Below are 20,458 nucleotides of genomic sequence, written 5' to 3' on the forward strand. Positions count from 1 at the left end.
GGGGGGACTTAATTTCCACTAAAGGAAGAAATTTCTGGAATAAACTGTGATGGGAGAAAGAAGTAAAAGAGTGAAGGAAAGAACTGATAGAAAAGTCTTCCTGAAGATATTTTGAAATGTTGGAATTTTATCTTACTAGGATGCCTGTGAAACAGGAGTGAACTGGACGACTTGCAAAGGTCCTTCCACCTCAGGATTTTTGAAAAACCAATGCCGTTCCCTAAGATTTATTGTATTGTGTGGGTGGGTGGAAGGTGAGTGGGTTGAGGGAACACCCCTCCCCCACTCCTCTCTCTCAAAGCCTGGTGGGCCCCAGCTGTCTGCCATCCACCCCCACCAAGCCACTAGGGGTCTCTGCTGATCCACCAGTTCAGATCAACTCCCCAAGCCTCCCCAGGCCTCCCAGGAGGGTGGGTTTGTCGTGGACTTTCCAGAGCTGGGGTGTGGGGAGCTGGTTTTGGGAGCCTCATTTCTGCTGGAAAGCTAGTCCTGATGAACCTGGCCATGCCCACGGCCTGTCCTCTTGGCTCTAGTGCTTCGTGGGCCTGATAAGCACAATGGTTCCTTCTTATGCATGCATCTCATTCCCTAAGATTTGGTTGCAGAGTTGTTTTTTTGTTTTTTGTATATTTGGTTTTTTTGGTTGTGGTTTGTTTGAGGGAAAGAGCAGTCTATCTTTGAATTCCCCCAAACTGCTGAGCACAGTGCTGGGCACATGGTAGATGCTCAATAAATATGTGGCCTGCCTGGGCTTTCGCCTGGGGTGAGTATGTGCCTTGGGGGTGGGGGGTGGGGGGGTGGAGGTGGTGGGGAGGTTGCTGCCATCCCCAGCCACCCGGTTCCTGGCAGGGTCCCTCCATTCTGGCAGAGCCAGCGTCCTGTCTCAGGATGGGAAAAGCTGGGTTCTCAAACTCAGGAGAGCCAATCACATGTGAACAGTCACCTAATCCTATTCTTGTTCCACTCCTGTTGAGGGCTTTAGTCTCAAGGGAAAGGCACTCTGGCTGGTGGGGACACGTAGCAGCTGCATCTCTTAAGGAACATTCCTTCACAGGAGAGACGTGCTCAGGTTTCATTTGCCTGGCTGGAAGGGCCTTCTTGGTCCCCAGGCCCAGGTCCCCCGAGCTTGAGGACTGGGGTCTAAGAACTGGCAGGAGGGACAGATTTAATGCCTATGGCAGGAGTTAGGCAGGAAAGCTCCCAGAACTCAACTTCCTGTCACTTTGGTATGGCGAGGTCCCTTTGCCATCTCAGTGGTGATCTTACAGGTACACCACCTTCCCTTATCCTTGCCCAGCCGTAAAACTCACTGGTCGTGTCCTCAGGGTTCCTTGGCCACTGGGCAGAACTTCTGGGGGGCTTGGCTGAGGTGACTGCCTCCCACGCACTTGGCCTCCTGCTAATCTTGAAAATGCAAACTCCTTGTACAGGTCAATAGGCAAATCCACATTCTCCAAGGAGGGATGTACTGATCAGTCCCTTGTTTATTTTTTTAGGGAGTAGCATAGCTGAAGAGTTATAGCTAGTCAGCCAAGCTCAGAATCTCAGAAATGTGTTCACTTTGTACCTCTCTTCTCCCTGCTTTCAATCCATTAGCACATCCAAATGCTTGTTTCCTAGCAATTGCGTTCTTCCTCTTTAGTCTTTAAATTCCTGAGCTACAGCTAGTTAGAGTCACCCCTCCTCACCCGGGGCCCAGGACCCCTGGTTCTTCTTCCGTGTGTCACAAACAAAAGTAAAAGAACTTATGATATTAAGTAACCCACCCCAGACTCTGCTGCTTATTACGTGTGTGACCTTGAGCAATATCTTACCTTCTCTGAGTTTCCCTTTCCTTGGGTACAAAATGGAGAACCTAATGTGCACCTTGCAGCCTTGTTGTGAGGAGTAAATACAATAGTACATGTAAATCACCTGGTACATACGCGTCTGAAATGGAGGGGGTTCAATAAGTGTTGATATTCTCCCCTTTCTCTGCCAGGTCTTCTTTGAGCAATACAAGAGGCATCTACTCAATTAATTTATCTCTATCATGTCTCCAACACTCACCCCATTACCTATACTCTTCACTACCTTTAAAATCTTTGGCAGTTTGGCCTTCATTATCAGCCTGAAAGGCGTAATCGCCCACAAATTTGCCTACAAAACACTCCATCGTTACATTTGGAAGTCAGAGATCATGTCATATCCATTTTTATATCCTTGGAGCTGCGCAGGCTCAATAGGTGCTTGAATAGATGCACGATGCGTGAATGACTGCCCCTTCCCTCCAGGGACTCTGAAAGGCTGTTTCTGTTCCTTAGCTTCTCTAGACTTTTCTCTACCCTGGGAACACTCACTGTCAGAGCTCCCAGATCGTCTACTAACCCCGCCACTTTCCTTTGCCTCCCAAGCCTGCCTGAAATGCTCCTCCCCCAAGCCACTAAAGTTGCAACTTCTCCAATCACAATGGGCAAAACCCTCCCGTCAGCTTATCTAATCCACACGGAGGTGTTTGTTCATTCTGTCTCTGTGCAGGCACAGAAGCTGGCCATGAGGGTGTGCAGACTAGGCCTGGGCTTCCCCTGGGGGAGGAAGAAGAATGCTGAGTGGTGACTGGGCAACCCCAAGCTACACATATAGTTTGCTCAATCCAGACCCCCTCTTGCAGCTCATCTCCCATCTCTGTGGTGGTTCCTTTCCTGCCCTCCCTCTGTGCTCCCTCCACCCAGAGCCTTTGGTGGCTCACATAGTTTATCTCTTCAGCTGTCACTCACAGCCCCTCCTGCTGAGATGGGGCACTCCTCCTGCATGATTCACTGTGTTCTCACAGGATTTAGCATGGTGCACATAGTAAGTGCCCCTCCAAATGCTTAGCAACTGAATGAGAACTGTGGCTCAGCTCAATTTGTCCTGGCGTAGAGCTGAGGTTTAAATCTCCATGGAGACAGAGGGATGGATTTTAGGTCAAATTAATACTTGGGTGAGAAGGGAGTTAGGTTCTCTCTAGTGGAGTGGTTTAGTCTGTGCCATCAAGATAAAGGGAGAGGAACCCCGAGTCTGAGTCTAATATGAGCCTCCTTACTGAGGATGCTACCCCTGCAAGAAGCCTGGGCTCTGAGGAGTCAGGAATCCTGGGTGTCATGAGGTGCAGGCAGTCCAGGGTGACTTCCCAGGGACGAGGAAAGAACAGACTGTGGTCCAAGTCCTTGAAACTGTTTAGTTCTCTGGCTTGGTAGAAGCAGTCTCCCCCACTCCCCTTCCCCATTGCACCCACAAAGAGAAAACCCACAAATAGAAGGCCAAGCAGGGAACGTGCCCAGACCCCATAGAGCTGGATGGGGACACAGTATGGCATCTGAGGCGGGGGTGAGGAGGGGACCCATTTGAATAAAAACAACATCTTCTACCCTGCAACACAAGGCTGAATGATTAGCACATGGAAAAAAAAAAACCCATGAGCCAGCAGTTTTCAACAAAGCTGGCACGTAGTTGGAATGTTGATCCCAAGAATCATATTCCAGAGGGGAGACACCCCTCCCCAGGCCAGGCTGGCACTCAGTGCTGCTATTTCAGGCTGGAGAGATTAAGATCGAGTCATGATGCATGCGTACACACACGCACACACACGCACGCACCCGACACTCCTTTTCTCTTTCCTCTCCCTACTGGTTCCTGTGTCCTGATCCTGAGGCCGCCTCCTGCACTGAACAGTCTCCTGCAACTCCAGATTTGTCCTCCTTGCGAAGGCCCATGCTAGTCACAGCTTACCTCAGCGAGACAATGACAGGAGCCTGACCTGGGACGTGAATGGGGACAGCCCATTGTGCGTCCTAGTTCCTTCTCCTTTCCATGCACTTCAGACTTTGCACTGACCCACATCCTTCATCTCATGATTGCCACCAGTCCTCCTTCCATTTCTTCTGTCTCTGACTTTCTTCACCTCACTTCCCTTCTCCAGGTCTGAGTGTCTTTCCCATGATTTTTCCTCCAACCCTTCAGCCTTTCTCTACCTCTCTCCTACACAATACCTTCAACATAGCTTTCTTTCCCTTTCCCTTTCTTCTATTTCTCCTTCTTCCTCTGGCTTCCTCTTGCCTGTCAGTCTTGCGGTCTTCATCTTTCTCACCATATTACTTCTCTCGACAGATTTTCACTGGCTGTCTTTCATGCAGAAGGCCCCGTGGTTGCCATTGTCAGGTGTGGGTTATAATAATATATACTATACTGTGTCTACTCAAATAATGCTTGTCTTCTAGGAGAGGAAGTAAAGCTTACACAAGGGACTATAATATAAAGCTACATGTGATATTTACCATACAAATATCCCAGAGTGCTCCAGCTGTTAGTTAAGAGAAAGGAAAGTCCATTCTGGGTGGGGTGTCACGGAGGCTTCTGCTGGGAGAGCAGCCCTGTTACTGCCCTTGGGAAGAGGCTGGGTTTGGTCCTGCAGAGATGTGCAGCCCTCACCCAAACAGATGGACCTGGAAGCACGGTGACCTGGGAGGGCCTTAAATGTCGTGGAAAGAATTTGAAAACTCTGGGGGGCAAGCAGAGTTTTTGATCAGCAGAATGACAAGAACAGAGTGCTGGGGGATAAATCTAGCAACAGAAGCTTAAGAGGTGTGTGTATGTGTGTGCGTGTGTGTGTGTGTGTACATACATATGTGCATGAGTGAGTGTGTGATTGTGTGTGTGTGTGTGTACGTGTGTGCACAAGTGATTGCGTATGTGTGCATTTGAATGTGTGTACGAGTGAGTGTGTGATTGTGTGTGTGTGTGTGTGTGTGTGTGTGTGTGTGTGTGTAGGAGGGCTGAGGATAGCCAGAGAGGACAGGAGAGCAGGTTAGAAAGCTCTGGCAGTAGCCTGTGTGTAATGACCTTATTTACTCTCTGAAGCTTGAACTAAGTAGGTGGTGGCAGTCAGAGGAAATGAAAGGACAAGTTTGAGAAATGCCTCGCTGAGTGGCTTTCCCTCTTTCCTGGTGTCTTTGTTTTTGCCCGATTGTCTGATTTCTTTCTCAGTGAATCAGAGGCTTTCTGCAGTGGCCACCTCAGGGCCAGCTTCACAGTCAGGCAGAGATCTGATGCGGGCAGTAATAGAAATCAAAGTTCTTTCCTCTTTCCTTGGAGCTCAGAAGCACTGAAAGCTGTGATCCCAGGGGGACTGACTTTTACAGGCAGCATATCTGAGACCTTGCCCATGTTCTCTTCTCTGCCAGCTCTGTGTCTCCAGTGACCCTGCTTGTGCAGATGCACTTGTCGGCCTCAGGACCCCAACCCTGAGGGGCTGCTGTGGTTGCTGAGCCTGCTGGCCCTCCTCTCTTCCCCAGCCACCCTGGTACACTCCCAATGCCAGAGCTGGGGGTAGAGTTGGAAGGCCCAGGAGGGGAAATCCAGTGCCTCTCCAAGGACCTGATTATTTCCAAAGACTGGTGCTAATTTTCTGATATGATCCTCACATCTCTGTGAGGCACTAAACCCTCATTACTTTTCCTGACCGATGCATTCTAATTAGATCAACACTTAAAAAAAATTCACAATAGCCACAGGATGGCTTTCCATCTCATTAACTCCTCACTTATTATTTTCATGAAAATTACTGATAAAAATGTGCATCTCCATTTGGTGAGGCCTCACAGCATCCTCGGCGCCTATCTTGCATCTCTCCCGTCACCGGGGCTGTGCAGCATCACCATGGTAACCCACAATAATAGAAACTAATAAATTACAAACGAGATGCTCGTTGAGCAATTATTGTCCTCTTTTATGCAAGTTTCTTGCTAATTTTGATCATAAGGGAAAGTACAATAAGACTCTGAAGGAATGAGTCTATTTCAAGAGAATATTAGCAAGCAGAAGCCTGGGCGGCTGTTTTCAGATCTGTAATAAAGTGATTTGGTGATTTCAAGCAATGGGAAGAGGAAATAAACTTCCTGCCTCATGTCCCATGCTGTACTCACTATCGAGTCTCAGAGAGATCCCAGTGGGGTGGGTTTGATGCGATACTACTTGTTGTTAAAATGTACAAGGCATGGCTGGCCTACTAGAGGTCACCCTGTCCCTTTCTCCTGCCTATACCAACCTAGAGAGATAGATTGTATGTGTTGGTCCTCAAAACTTAGGAGTAAAAACAGCACCACCGAATTTCATAAGCACCCTTTCCAGCACCTCTTGCGAATCATTCTTAGCAGGTTTGTCCATATCTCCAAGCCTGATTGTCTCATGAGAAGAGGCTACTCTAAACCACCTGGGGCCCCTCCATGGGTCTGTCCTGGACTCAGAAATTCAGTGGGAGAGGAAGAAAGTGGGCGGCTTATGGAGTACATAGACACCAGTGAGTTTGAAGGACAGGTATCACCAGGCAGCGTTCTTATTTTGTAGGTTCTGGGAAAATATTCTGCCCTGGAGAAAAGAGCCCAGCCTCACCCAGAGCACCTAGCCACTGTTTCCACATTTCCCAGCTGCCAGCATGAGGGTGGCAGGTGACTCTTGAGAGAGGGTGATTTGAGGTGACATTAGTAGTGGCCCTGACCCTTAGGGAGACAGATGTACCAGGGCAAGGTGAACAACTAGATAATGGTTGGGGAGAAGCAGCCCCATGGAGGGGGAGGGGAAGGAATGTCTTCATCTATTAAGTGGGCAGGATTCAGGAAAGGACCACTTTCCCTGCAGCCCTCCTTCTCAGGAACCCACAGAGCTCAACAAGCCTTTTTGAGAAGTCTATGGAGCTGGGATGTCTGGGTTCGTTCCCAGCTGTCTGGCCCTGCCTCATCCTTCAGAAAAGCTTTCCAGGGCCGGCCGAGTGGCGCATTGGTTAAGAGTTGGCTTGGGGTGCCAGCTGTGAGCAGCAGGGCCCCGGTTCAGATCCCACATGAGGGCCAGTGACACTGCCCTCTACAGCTAAGATGGTGAACAACAGCTCAACCTGGAGCTGGGCTGCTGTGAGTCGCCGGCGAAGGCATAGGCTGCAGTGGGGCTGGCCAGCAGCTGGCGTGAGCCGCCGTGAGCTGCCGTGAGCCGCTGTGAGCGGCTGACCAATGGCTGGTGAGCGACTGTCTCACCCGGGAAGAGCGCGATGATAATACCAACATGGGCCAGTGAAGCGACGTCCTCCACAACTAGACTGAAGAACAAAAAGGACAGCAACTTGTCTGTTCCCCTTCCCCGATTCCCCAATACTGTTCCCCTTCCCCAATTTCCCAATAAAATCTTAAAAAAAAAAAAAAAGAAAAAGAAAAAGAAAGAAAAGCTTTCCATCTCCTTAACGCTTATGCTCATTTCTTGGGGTATCTTGGGCCAGGAAGCCAAGAATCACTTTGGACATTGTCTCTATCAGCTCTGGTCATCTTCTAGAAAATACTAATGCTCTGCCATGGTGGGCTCTGGTCAAAAAAGAACTATGGTGCCTGATGAATAGAAGGAGTGGATCAGAGGAGGGGCCCTTACAGTGAAAGGATTCAGTGAGTCTAATCCAGTTTCCTAAGTCACCAGGAGACCTTCAGGCATTCCTATATCTGGCTTAAGACATGTGACTCAGCCCTGTGTGTTACCTGTGAGTGAAGGTTTATGGAGGGCTGGTTGGGGGAGTAGGGCCCCCCGAGATCATTCCTGAGCAGGTTATCGCTGTGCATCTTGGTTTTGAGGCAGGTGATGTAACGGTTACAAAAGTCCTTGCAGAGTTCATTGACTTTCTCCAACTCCAGCAGGTGGATTCTCAGGACCTGGATTGCCTTCACCATCTACGGAGAGGGAGGAGAGGTGAGCCCACATTTTATATCACATTCTCCTCACTGTCTTGATCCCCGCAACCTAAAGCCCCAAGCACACCAGGAGAGAGGAGCCTACCCCACTGCCCCAGGTATGTGCTTTCTTATTAACGTGATTTAAATTTTCATTATCTATCTGCCGATTGTTCGCTGGCCATGAGCCCACTGTTATCACAGCTGTTCTTGAGGCAGTGGTGGTATTCTGAGAACAGCACTGGCCTTAGAGGCAGAAGGCCCCATCCCAAGCCCTTCCTGACACCTGTACAGGTTTGTTGAGAGGATAATACGAGGGGACGCACAAGCTGCAAAGTGTAAAATACTGAATAAGCATGAGAAAGATTGAGATTAGAGTTCCTTGCAAGTGCCTCAAGAGGTCAGGGACTGTCTATTCTTAAAGACCTAGTGCATCTTGTGATACAGGTCACCTTGCAGATGCCCCATTGATCCTTGCTGACTGGTTGAACCATCCAGCATGACGTAGCTGGGTGCTGGAACACCTAACTGTGGTGGCCCTTTCCATGACCTTTGGGCTGTTACACATGTGCTTGTCGCCTCTTCAGGTGGGCACTCCTAACCTTTACACAGCAAGAAGCTATTTCTCCAATGAAGTTTTTCCCTTTGTCATTGTTATTATTACAAAGAGAAAGTGTTGTGAGAGGTATGGAAAAGACAGGGTGAAAAATAAAAAACCTAAACAAATCTGCCCTTGAGCCAATCACCCTAAAACAATGATACTTTTTTAGTTTACCAGATGTATTTTCTAGGTAGCAAAATTGTTTTCTCTATTCTCCCTTCTAGACTGTGAGTTTCTAGAAGGCAGGGATGGTATGTATCGATAATTTGCTCACCATGTTTGCCTTGGCACAGTGTGCATTTACTGAGAAAATGTTTATTGGATGGGTAAAAGTTATTGAGTAAATGTATTTTCTATTGTTGCAAATTATTCTATGTGTGTGCACCATATTTAACCAATTTCTTATTATTGGGCATTTAGATTACTTCTAATTTTTCAATGTTATAAAAAATGTGACAGTGATTATTTCCCAAGCTTATAACTTTTATTCGTGTTTCTGCATTATTTCCTTAGAATGAATTCTCAGAAGTGACAGGAAAAAAAGCTATGAACATTCTTTAGGCTCATGATAAGTATCGCCAAATTGCTTTTCAAGAAACAAATGGTGTTAAAACAATCGGACATCCACAAGCAAAAATATGAAACTTGATATAAATCTCATATCTTATACAAAAATTAACTCAAGTGAATCCAAGACCTAAATGTAAGATACTAAACTTCAAAACTTTTAGAGAAACATACAGGAGAAAATCATCAGGACCAAAGAGTAGGCAAAGAGGTCTTAAACTTGACACCAAAAACATGACCCAGAAATGGAAAAGTTGATGAATTGGACCTCATCAAAATTTAAAATGTCTGTTCTTCAGAAGACCCTATGAAGATGAAAAGACAGACTGAAAGAAAATATTTGCAAACCACATATCTGACAAAGGATATGTCTAGAATATATAAAGAGCTTTCAAAACTAAAGAGTAGAATAACAAGCAATCCAATAAGAACATGGGCAAAAGACAACATTAGACATTTCACTGAAGCAGATATACAGATGGCAAATAAGCACATGCAAAGATGTTCAATGTTATTAGCCATCAGGGAAATGCAATTAAAACCACAATGAGGGGCCAGCTGGGTGGTTAAGAGTTGGCTTGGGACGCCAGCTCTGAGCAGCAGGGCCCGGTTCAGATCCCACATGAGGGCCAGTGACGCTGCGCCCTTTACAGCTAAGATGGTGAACAACAGCTCAACCTGGAGCTGGGCTGCCATGAGTCACCAGCGACGGCATAGGTTGCAGTGGGGCTGGCCAGCAGCTGGCGTGAGCTTTCATGAGCTGCCATGAGCCACCATGAGCGGCCATCCAATGGCCGGTGAGCAACTGCCTCACCCAGGAAGAGCGCAATGATAATACCAACATGGGCCAGTGAAGTGATGTCCTCCACAACTAGACTGAAGAACAAAAGGACAGCAACTTGTCTGTTCCCCAATTCCCCAATGCTGTTTTCCTCCCCCAATTCCCCAATAAAATCTTTAAAAAACCCCCACAATGAGATGTCATTACGCACCTATCAGAATGGTTAAAATAAAAAAGTAGTGATAATACCAAGTGCTGGTGAAGAACTGGACACTGGTTACTCACCCATTGCTGGTGGGTGTGTAAAATGGTATGGCCCCTCTGGAAAGCAGTATAACAGGTTCTAACTAAATATATGCTTACCATATGACCCTAAAATTGTACTTTTGGGTATTTATACCAGAAAAATAAAAACGTATATTTACAGAAAAACCTGAATGTGAGTGGTCAAAGCAGACTTCTTTCTAATAGCCAAAAAATGGAAACAACCAAAATATACTTTAGTAGGTGAATGGATAAAGAAATTGTGGTCCTTCCATATCAAGGACTAGTACTCAGGAACAAAAAGGAACAAATGATTGATACCCACAACAACCTGGGTGGATCTGAAGGGAGTTATGCTGAGAAAGAACAGCCAGTCTAAAAAGGTTATATACTGTGTGATGCCATTTGTGTAACATCCCTGAAATGACAAAATTATAGCGATAACGAACACATTAGTGGTTGCCAGGCGGTGGGGTGGGGGAGGGATGACGGAACTCTTCGTATCTTGACTACCATAGTGTGTACATGAATCTACACATGTGATAAAGTTGCACAGAACTAAACACTCACCCACACGTGCATGCGCGCTTGTGTACGCACATACACTGCTAAAACAGGTGAAATCTGAATAAGGTGGGTGGATTGTATCTTATCAATTTCCTGGTTGTGAAATTGTTCTATAGTCATGCAAGAAGGGAAGCAGGACCTCTGTATTTTAGTTCTTATGACTGCGTGTAAATTTACAATTATGTGAAAATTAAAAGTGAAAAAAAGGGTGGAAGCTTGTTTCCTTTTGAGACCCACGTATGTTGACATATGGAGGTTTGACAATTAAGTTTGCAAACTCATCCTAGAAAAAGTGTTACATACCTCATTGCTGAATATCACTACAGTCACCTTTGACGTACTTCCCTTGGGAAGCTATGCACCGACGCCAGCGCCTAGTTCACTCTTCAAAGCAATTTTGGAACTCTTTCTGGAATGGCCATTCAGAGCTGTCATCATATTACCCTTGATGTCCTGAATGTCATCAAAATGGCTTCCTTTCAATCTTTTCTTTATCTTCGGGTAAAGAAAGCATCATTGGGGGCCAGATCAGGTGAGTGAGGAGGGTGTTCCAATAGTTTTTTGTTTACTGGCTAAAAATTCCCTCACAGACAGTGCCATGTGAGCTGGTGCATTGTTGTGATGCGAGAGCCATGAATTATTGGTGAAAAGTTCAGGTCATCGTCATCTAACTTTTCCATGCAGCCTTTTCAGCACTTCCAAATAGTAAACTTGGTTTACTGTTTGTCCAGTTGGTACAAATTCATAATGAATAATCCCTCTGATATCAAAAAGGTTAGTAACATTGTTGCAACAAGTTTGCAAACTTAATTGTCAGACCTCATAAATAATATACAGGTGTCCTTGTTAACCCCTTCACCTCCAATATTTGGCTAGCATTTTTATGTCTAGGGAAACAAAGAAGAAAATCCCTCCCAGAGAATTTTGACTTCTGGAGTGAGTAGAACAGTGTGGCTGGGAGCCAGTGCCATACCCCTCTCTGAGCTTCATTGGCATTTGAAGTGGGGAGCACCTGAGGAATTCCTGCATTGGCATTTGGATTGTCTGATGGGTAGGGACCATACTCAACTAATTAAGGGCTCTTGGAGTATTGAATTAGACAAAGTGTCACTCAAAGACAGAAACCTACAATTTTGTGTCCTTGAGTGGGGCTCAATCACAGGGTCTTCTCCTAAGGGGGTGCTCCCTCCATGGGGCTGAAATTAACGGAGGCTGTGCTGTCCCAGGCACAGAGGGGAATAGTGACTTTAGTATGGATTATTTGGACCCCAAAATGGAATTAGGTTCAGAATAAATATTTGCCTTTGCCTGAATTTTCTACTTGACTTTGGTGATGGAGATCTTGCGTTATGTCTCTCAGAGTAATTAGCACAGTAAAGGTGCTAATTACTAAAAGGTGCTAATCATTGATTGATTGATAACAACACCAAAAAGTTTGTCATTCTTGCTATGTCTCCCGTGCTGTGGTAGACCTATGGCATGCCTTATCTTATTTACTCCACAGCCTCCTCCGCAAGTAGGTACATTATCGTATACACTTTACAGTTGGAGAAAATGAAGCCCAGAGATATGATTTTACTTGCTTAAAGTTACACAGCTGGTAAATGACAGAAGTAGGATGTGAAGCCAGGTTGCCTGTGTTGCTTTGCCCTCAATACAGGCTGGCAGGATTTATGTAGTTAGAGAAAATGGCAGTTTAAAGGGTGCATGGTTTAAGGAGAAAGTGGCTCATGACAGGAATTATGGGGTTCCAGGAAAATCAAATAGCTTTGGGGACATTAAACTTTAGGGTTTCCAGAATACTCTTTGGTAAACTTTCCTCTTTTGGCTGCTCTGGTTTCTCCTCTCCTGCTCCTGGCCTAGCTCCCAGGAATCAGGCTACCTCAACAATGTAGGTACATACTTCCTTGTGTGTAAAAAGGTCAGGTGCTTTCTGTTTTCTGATTCTCTGAGCATTACCAGGACTCCTGCCCTTAATTCACTGACAGTGTGGGAGCCCTGTAAAGTGATGTGGGCCACCTTCCAGGTTGAGTGGAAGGTCCAAACTCCCTAAGACACGTGGCTGCATCTTCTCTTCTGAGGCTCTTCCAGTCAGAAACTTACTGTCTCAGACCATCTCCATGAGGTTGGACAATTAAGTTCGTGAACTCATCCTAGAGAAAGTGCTACCTATCTCATTGCTGAATATCACTATGGTCAGCTTTGAACTATTCTCCTTGGGAAGCTATGCACTGACACCAGTGCCTAGTCCACCCTTCAAAGCAATTTTGGAACTCTTTCTGGAATGGCCATCAGAGCTGTCATCATATTACCCTTGATGTCCTGAATGTCATCAAAATATCTTCCTTTCAACATTTCCCTTATCTTCAGATGAAGAAAGAAGTCATTGGGGGCCAGATCAGGTGAGTATGGAGGGTGTTTCAATACAGTATTTGTTTACTGGCTAAAAACTCCCTCACAGACAGTGCCATGTGAGCTGGTGCATTGTCATGATACAAGAGCCATGAATTGTTGGTGAAAAGTTCAGGTCGTCTAACTTTTTCACCCAGCCTTTTCAGCACTCCAAATAGTAAACTTGGTTTACTGTTTGTCCAGTTGGTACAAATTCATAATGAATAATCCCTCTGATATAAAAAAAGGTTAACAACATCGTTGCAACAAGTTCGCAAACTTGATTGTCAGACCTTTGTATGTTCATTTAATCGTCTGATTGAGTTTTTCCATGAATTTATCAAATTCTCTCCTGCCTTAACAGAAAGTGCTTACTCAGCCTTCTGCAGGAACCAAGAACATCTAGTAACTCCATCAACACAACCTCCTTTAATTTAACATTATCCATTCAAAATAAATATTGTCTCACTATATGCCATACACTGGACAAAGTATCTGACTGGAATAAATTGTCCAATTAGCTTTGCCTTCTCTAGACAAAAGAATCCTAGTTCCTTAACCCTTTCTTCTTTTTCCCTGTCTTCCCTCCCTCCTTTTCTTTCTGCTTTCCTTCTTTCTCTGAGCTTTCCCTTCACGGACTATTCTTCATTTTTTTAACCAACATTTTATCCACTCACTTAATTTAAAATCTGTTTGTGAAGTAATACACACACATTCACACACCCAGAAAAGAGCACGTCTCTTTTCATTTATTTAAAAAACATAGCCAATAAGTATTTCTTGATTTAAAATAAAAGGGAATCAGAAAATGCAAATAAGTAAAACAAAATAGAAAGTAAAATCCACCCAGATAGCTTTGTTCAAATGAAATATACGCATACTGTGCTTAAACCAGGCGTGGTGCCCAGTAGCCAACAGTGGACCCACCTTTTGGTCTAATAAAGCACGGTGGAAGGATTACTTTTTCATGGGATAATAGACATGGTTTAAAGATTTAAGAAGGGGGAGTAAATCATAATGGTATTCCGAGGCAATGAATATGTAGGACCTATTCAATATTAGAGATGAAGATGGGCAGTGCCGTTAACGTGGGGTGGCTGCCTGGCCCAGCAGAGAGCCTGTGGGGTTTACTGTCAGACAGCCTGGATTTGAGTCCAGGACTGCTGTTTACAAACTGGGTGATAATGGGCCAGTGCCATGACTTCTCTGAGCCTCAGTTTCCTCAGTTGTGAAATGGAGATATGATCATCCCTAACTCTCAAGATCTGATAAGGGCTAAGGGAGAGAATAACGTGAAAGTACTTTCTAAACCCCAGGGACCCAAAAGCTGAGACACTTTTGTAATGTCTTTTAATCATTTCTAATATCCTGTTGGATTTCTTATTGCTGTTCCATATTCAGCTAGTGGAAGAATAATTATTCCCAGTTTTTCTTCTATATTTATGCTTTGTAAATCACCCTCTGTCCTATGTGTTTGCAATATTGGGGTTTTTGCCTCTACATCAGAATTAAACTCTTATTTATTAAACTGTTTTTCTACGTGATCAATGTCATATAAAAAGTTGTTCCACATCTTCCAGAGCATTAACAATTCCATTTAATTTAATATCATCATCAAATGTGATAAATGTGTCCTTAATTCCTTTCCCCAAGTTTTGCTTCATCTTTCAGTTTTTCTCCCTCTCTTCTTTTTCAAAATACAGAAACAGTCCTTGTTTTCTAACAAGTACCCTTGCAAGAAGCAAAACAAGCTGCAACCTTACATTTTCATCTCCTAACATTGTGCACTAGCCCCACAGTCCCCAGGAAAGGACATAGGACTGGGGAATCCTTGTTTTTTGGTGACGTTACGTGGCGTGATGTCCCAAATTGATTATTTCTTGCCTGGGTACTCTGTACAAGTGTTTTATCCTTCTGTAAAATTTAGGATGATAATAATGCCTACACTGTAGAGTTGTTGTGAAAATTGAATAATATAATGTATGCAAATGTCCTGGATGCAGAGCAGCTATTTGATAAGTGCCAATTCTTTATGTCAGGGTGCCTGCCCCTCCCTTCGTCATCAAGGTTCTTTCTAAAAAGCGGCCTCTCATAGGAAGTAGCCTCTTCACTGGATAGTAATAAGTCTTGCCTTTGAAAACAATAATATACAGAGCACTTTACAAGTTGCAAAATGCTTTTCTCTCCATTATCTCATTTGAGTCTCATGATCACAGGACACATCTCTCTTGGGGATGAGGTGATTGAGGCGTGGAGGCTGGGTACCCTATTAAATTGCATGCAGCAGTTAGGGAGCCCTTGCCCTGGAGGGTAGTTTCTTTTTACCCTCGCCTTTTTCTTCTGTGAGTTAGGAAGCTGGAAATATTCTCCCTCACTTACAGGAAGGAGTTTATAAACACACATTCCTCAATGTGCGCTGATATTTCCTGGGGGGGGTCATTGGGGCAGCCAACACTAAAATCTAATCCAGGATTTTTCCAGACCAGGCCAGCTCCTCCTGACCAGTTGGAAGTGCGGACTCACTGAAACAAGGAACGGGGCATGAAAGAAAGGTGAAGACCAGGGACCAAGAACTGCCAGATGATGGCATAGATTGAACATGTTTATGGAAGCCATCATGCATGACAAGTTAAATCACTTTTAAGTCAATAATGTGGCACTTCCATTCCGATGGCCTCAGAATTTGGAGAAGCAGCATCGTTCAGAGGGAAGAGGTGGGCTTTGGGGTGAGACCAACTTGATGTAAATCTCAGCTCCGTAACTTATTGGCTTTGGGTTCTTAGGCCTTGAGTTCCTCCTCCATAAGTTGGGATGGTAATAACTACATCACAAGGCCATCGCTAGAACCAAATAGCAGAGCAGGCCTCGAGAACAATGGGTTTTGGAAGCTGAGTCCTGGGTCTCCCACCCACTGGGAGACTCCGGACAATTAACATAATCTCTGCACTTTACTTTCCTCCTTTGTAAAATAGTATCATAATAGCGACTCCCTCGGAGTCGTACTGTGGATTAAATGAGAGGTGGCTAGAAACAAACGAAAAAGAACACCTGGTACATGGAAAGGGCTAAGAAAAGGTGAGCTATAGGGCAGCATCACTGTGAGGAGCGTGGGCACCAGCACTCGAGACCCATATGTGACTGTGGCCTCCGCCAGCTGTGTGGTCTTAAGCTAGTGATGTCACCTCGTGTCTCAATATCCTCATCTTAAAATGGGAATAATAATAATACATGCCTGGTGGGTTTGAAAAGAGGATTAAATAAGAAAATATATGGAGAGTGTTTAGAAGAGCACCTGGCACCTAATAAGTGCTCTATAAATGTTCATTGTTGCTACCCTACATTATTCTTATTTCCTTTCCCTGTCTTGGTGTCTGTAGGATTTCTTGCTCCTATCTGGATGAAGGGAGACTGCACTGAAGGCTGAAGTGAGTGACTCTGAGTGGGGCTGGCCGAGGTCTCTGCGGGCCCAGAGCTCTGGCCTGGCTCCTTCACAGCCTCGGGCCTTTAGCCTTGCCTCCTCGGAATGGGCCCAGGGGCCTGCAGGGCCCCATTTTGGAGCTCGCTTTGCGGTCAGGCAGCCATAATCTGTCCCTCGAGCCACACCAGAGTCTCATTAAAACGTGCCCCATAAATGTTAAAAAATTTACACATAAAAAAATTCCATGCATGAAACTGAAACCGTAGGTTTTACAGCCTCGGTTTGAAATCTTGCATAATATATAAAACCTTGGCCCTGCACTGGGGGCCTGTAAATCAGATTTTATAAAACAAAAAGCTTTTACCTTTCAAAGGGGTTTGGGGAACTTGCAAATTTTACGAACTTTACCAACTGCCAGTCAGAGGCTTCGGGGCCCAAGCTAGGGATCTGTGGGCCCAGGTAAGAAAGAAGCCTGGTGAGCACCGGGTGGGTGTGGGAATTGGAGTGGATGGTACCGCAGGGGAGCTAACCAGGGGGCATTCCAGCTTAGCCACCAGGAGCTGGAAATGGGCGGTAGAAAGGGTCAGAATGTGGAGGTCCAGGCAGAGGTGGTGGAGGTACTCTTTATAAAAGAGGGCTTTATTGCCCCCAGGGAGACGAGAGATGGATGACATAGTGGAGGGAGCACCATATTAGGAGCCCGCAGACCTGGTTCTGGTCCTGAAGTAATTTCCTTCTCTGGACTTTGGTGTCTCCATCTAAGAAATGGACTTGCTTCTGTCTATGGTGTGTTTTCCCCTAATGTGCTGTGGGAGAAGCTGGCTAACTGGGAAGGGAAATTCCCTCAGAAACTACAGTCTGGGAACCTCTCTGATCTTTGGGCAGTTTTGGAAGAGCTCAGTTTGCCATTCCCATGGGAACTTGTCAGGGAGACTGTCGGGAGCAGGGGAAGGTACACATGCAATTTGCTTGGAGGAGCGGGGGACGAGCTGGAGGTGGGAGGATTTGTGTCCAGTGGTGGGCTTGGTGAGGTTGGGGAGAAAGCAGGCTCTGGTCTTGAGAGCCCAGGATGGGACAAAAATTGGGGGACCCCAGTGTCCTCCTGACAATCCCATCTGAATGTCAATATTCAAGGGCATAGAAAAGCTTCCCTGACACACACATATATATATATATAAAATAAATCTCTCAATTATCTCAGCTCATTTGCTTGGGGTCTCTCATTTTATGTCCCTGCTCCGCTGCGCAGTATATCTGTCCGGATAAAGAGTTACAGTCCGTTGGGCTACGTGTGCGGGGTTGTAAAAAATACAGATGCCAGATTAACTGGCTGTGGCACTCGGCAGCTGATTGAGCTGATAATGATGCGATCTGACCTTTTTCTAATTTCTAATTATGTGCATCTCGGCTGTGCTGGCTACATGATTCTTGTTTTAATGATGGCTCCTGTGGTTGGCCTCTTCATCTGCCCCCTCCTGATACAAGACTATAAGAGGGGCAGTGAAGGGCACTGTTTGGCTCCCCAAGCAAAGTTTCAGGGGCCCAGCCCCAGTCTGGATGGCCAGGAGGCGAGGCTGAGACACTGGAATGCCTTGCCTTAGTGATGCTGCATTTGACATTAACCTTCTGGGTGACATGTGTTCTTTAAAGGCCATTTAGTTCCACAAGCCATCTCACTAATATTTTTACTACAGTCACTTGAGATAGGTGTATGAGGCCTACAGATGAGGAAACCAAGCTTCAAAGGAGTGAAGTCATCAATTTACACAGCCGGTAAGCAGTGAAGCCAGACTCGGGCCTTTCATCTCTAAGTGGTCCTTCAACTGTCCCCATTAAAATAATTGACCAATCAACCAGTCATGACTGTGACCAACTCATTTAGGTAAATCAGGTCCACGTGAGTGGATGGGATGGATGTCCAAAGACTGCTCCACCAACGGGACCATTCCCAGCCCTGTCCCCTGAGATAGAAGACCAGGAAATGGCAGAGGGCTGGGGCCGCTGGGGCAGCTTCTACAATATCCACTTCCCTAGGTCAGGCTTGGCACTTAACAAACACTTAACCCAGGTTTGATGGATTGAATCAGGAAATCTGATTCTTTGAGTGAACAGACCCAGAGGGACCCAGGCAGTGATGGCCAAGGGAGGGCGTGGAGTTGGACACTTTTTAGCATTTTTTTAGTCTGTGCTAGAATAGGAGCTGTCCTAGGTGGGTCTTTCTTAGCTCACCTGGCAGGTGGTGGTGGGCAAGGTGTGGGAGGCTTATTTCCCCAGGACTTCCACCTCTGAAGAAGGCTTAAATTCTTTCACATTACTCAGTCTGGTTGTAGGTATTTCCTATCAATTCAGGTCTCAGTTTTCTTTTGGTGTCAAGTGAGGGGACAGGGCTTTGACCCCTCAGGTCCACTCTAGCTCCCACAGAAATGGCTGCTTCACCTCTGGCTCCATGGCTGCTGTGAGTGTAGGAGCTGAAGACCTGCTTCACAAGTGCAGTGCCAAGATTCTGATTGGTTGAACAGCAGGGCGGGGCCAGAGCAGCCTGCACTTACTGTGTGACCAATTGGGGACCTGCACGGGGGTGCTTTCCCAGGGGGCCTGAGAGACAGTGGTCTGGACTTCTGGGCAGTGTGGCTGCTCCATCCAACCAGGGCAGAGGGAGGGCCAGAGATGAGCAGAGGTGGGTCTGAGGCTCTCGGACACCTGCACTAATACTGCTGACAGCAGGCAAGTGTGATCCTCTGGTCGAGGTCTGCTCCTTCTCTAAATGCATTTCCAGGCCAGGGCAGGCTCTCCTGGTAGCTCTTCCGGACTCCATAAATATCATATTCAACTCTTGACAGAAGCAGTGGGTGGATAATTCACAACACAGAATAATACCCAAGTCATCGAAGTCTGTTCTACGAGGGCACTATGGGGTGTGTGTGTGCACGCACACGTTTTGTTCCTTCCTTTTTTGGAGCCACATTTGCTTTTCTAATTCTGTTTCCCTTCTGGGATCAGGCACCAGCTAACCTCTGGATGTGAGAGGTCAACACTGTAATCAATCAATTTGTGGAGGAGAGTTTTGCAGACTTTTCAAATCATCATGGATAATCTGGGTGGCCCACCCACAGAAAAATCAAGAATTGTGGCTAATAATTCCAGGATGACCATTTATCGTGATGAATGAACAGAGCCATTGCTTTCTCTCTATTTTAGCAGAATTCCTAGGGCTAGATGTAAATTTCAGATGCCATATAATCGGGTGATTACCAAACTTTGATGATTGCAATTGCCCAGGAAACTTTTAACAATGTAGACTCAGGCCCCACCAAACTTAGCGAATCCCAATTTTGAGGTGGTGGAGCCTAGGAATATGTATTTTTTTAAAAGGCTGTAGTGATGATCTGGATGGCGAAGGAGGTTTGGGAGCCTGATCTACTGTGTCCCCGTAAATGGGCAGGATATCTGCAGCTCCCCTTAACATGACTGTGTTTTCAGGACTTTCTATCTACTGATGTGCTTGCATATGACTATCACCTCATCCTTCATACGGCAGTGCACCAGCTAACCAGAGTTACTTACACACCAGGACTCCAGGTCTCAGAACTGTCATCCCAGGCATTCTGGGTCCTCTCCTCCTATCTGTACTGCAAGAGGCTGGGTAGTGAGATGCTGGTGCCGCAGTGGGCTGAGGAGGGATGACCTTTTCCAGCAAAACCTATGCATGCAGCTCTTGGTTTGAGGAACTTAGAAATGGTTCTCAGCTGCTAGAAGGTGCATCTAGTGCCTGCCCCACAGAGGGCACGCAAAATGTTTTGTTGAATGAATGAATGAAAGGATCATTTCCAGGACATTTGTAGGGGAGTCAGAGGGGAAGAAGACCCTAGCTGGGGTGGGGGTTGGAGGGTCTTTACCAGATTGTCCAGTTCTGGGTCATCGCTGAAGAAGGGTTTGTGCTCCTGCTCCTGCTGGTGGACAAAGTTCTCGATGTCCACGTCAAAGCTGGCGGACGTGATGCACTCAGAACCCTGGGTGGCCTGTTCACATTTCTCAAACAGCAGCGTCAGGAGCGGGAAAAGAGGGTGCCTGTGGGGACATCAAGAACTCACACATGTGCACACTGAGACCTGCTGCTGGCTGGGCTCAGAAGCCACCAGGGTCCCTTT

The 20,458-nt window shown here is 46.0% G+C and overlaps 1 protein-coding gene across 2 annotated transcripts in view; it reads right to left on the minus strand.

The window, feature by feature from the left end:
- PKNOX2 (PBX/knotted 1 homeobox 2) overlaps positions 1 to 20,458 on the minus strand; it is an 82,748-nt gene that overhangs the window by 27,923 nt on the left and 34,367 nt on the right. For both annotated transcript variants that reach the window (XM_019658930.1, XM_019658929.1), the window contains exons 3-4: positions 20,207 to 20,378; positions 7,533 to 7,721 (exon numbers count right to left, since the gene is read on the minus strand). In XM_019658930.1, the coding sequence (XP_019514475.1) occupies positions 7,533 to 7,721; positions 20,207 to 20,378 (361 nt within the window). The remainder of the gene's footprint in view (positions 1 to 7,532; positions 7,722 to 20,206; positions 20,379 to 20,458) is intronic.

The sequence above is a fragment of the Hipposideros armiger genome, unplaced genomic scaffold (assembly GCF_001890085.2).
Source record: "Hipposideros armiger isolate ML-2016 unplaced genomic scaffold, ASM189008v1 scaffold_291, whole genome shotgun sequence".
NCBI classification, from domain to species: Eukaryota; Metazoa; Chordata; class Mammalia; order Chiroptera; family Hipposideridae; genus Hipposideros; species Hipposideros armiger.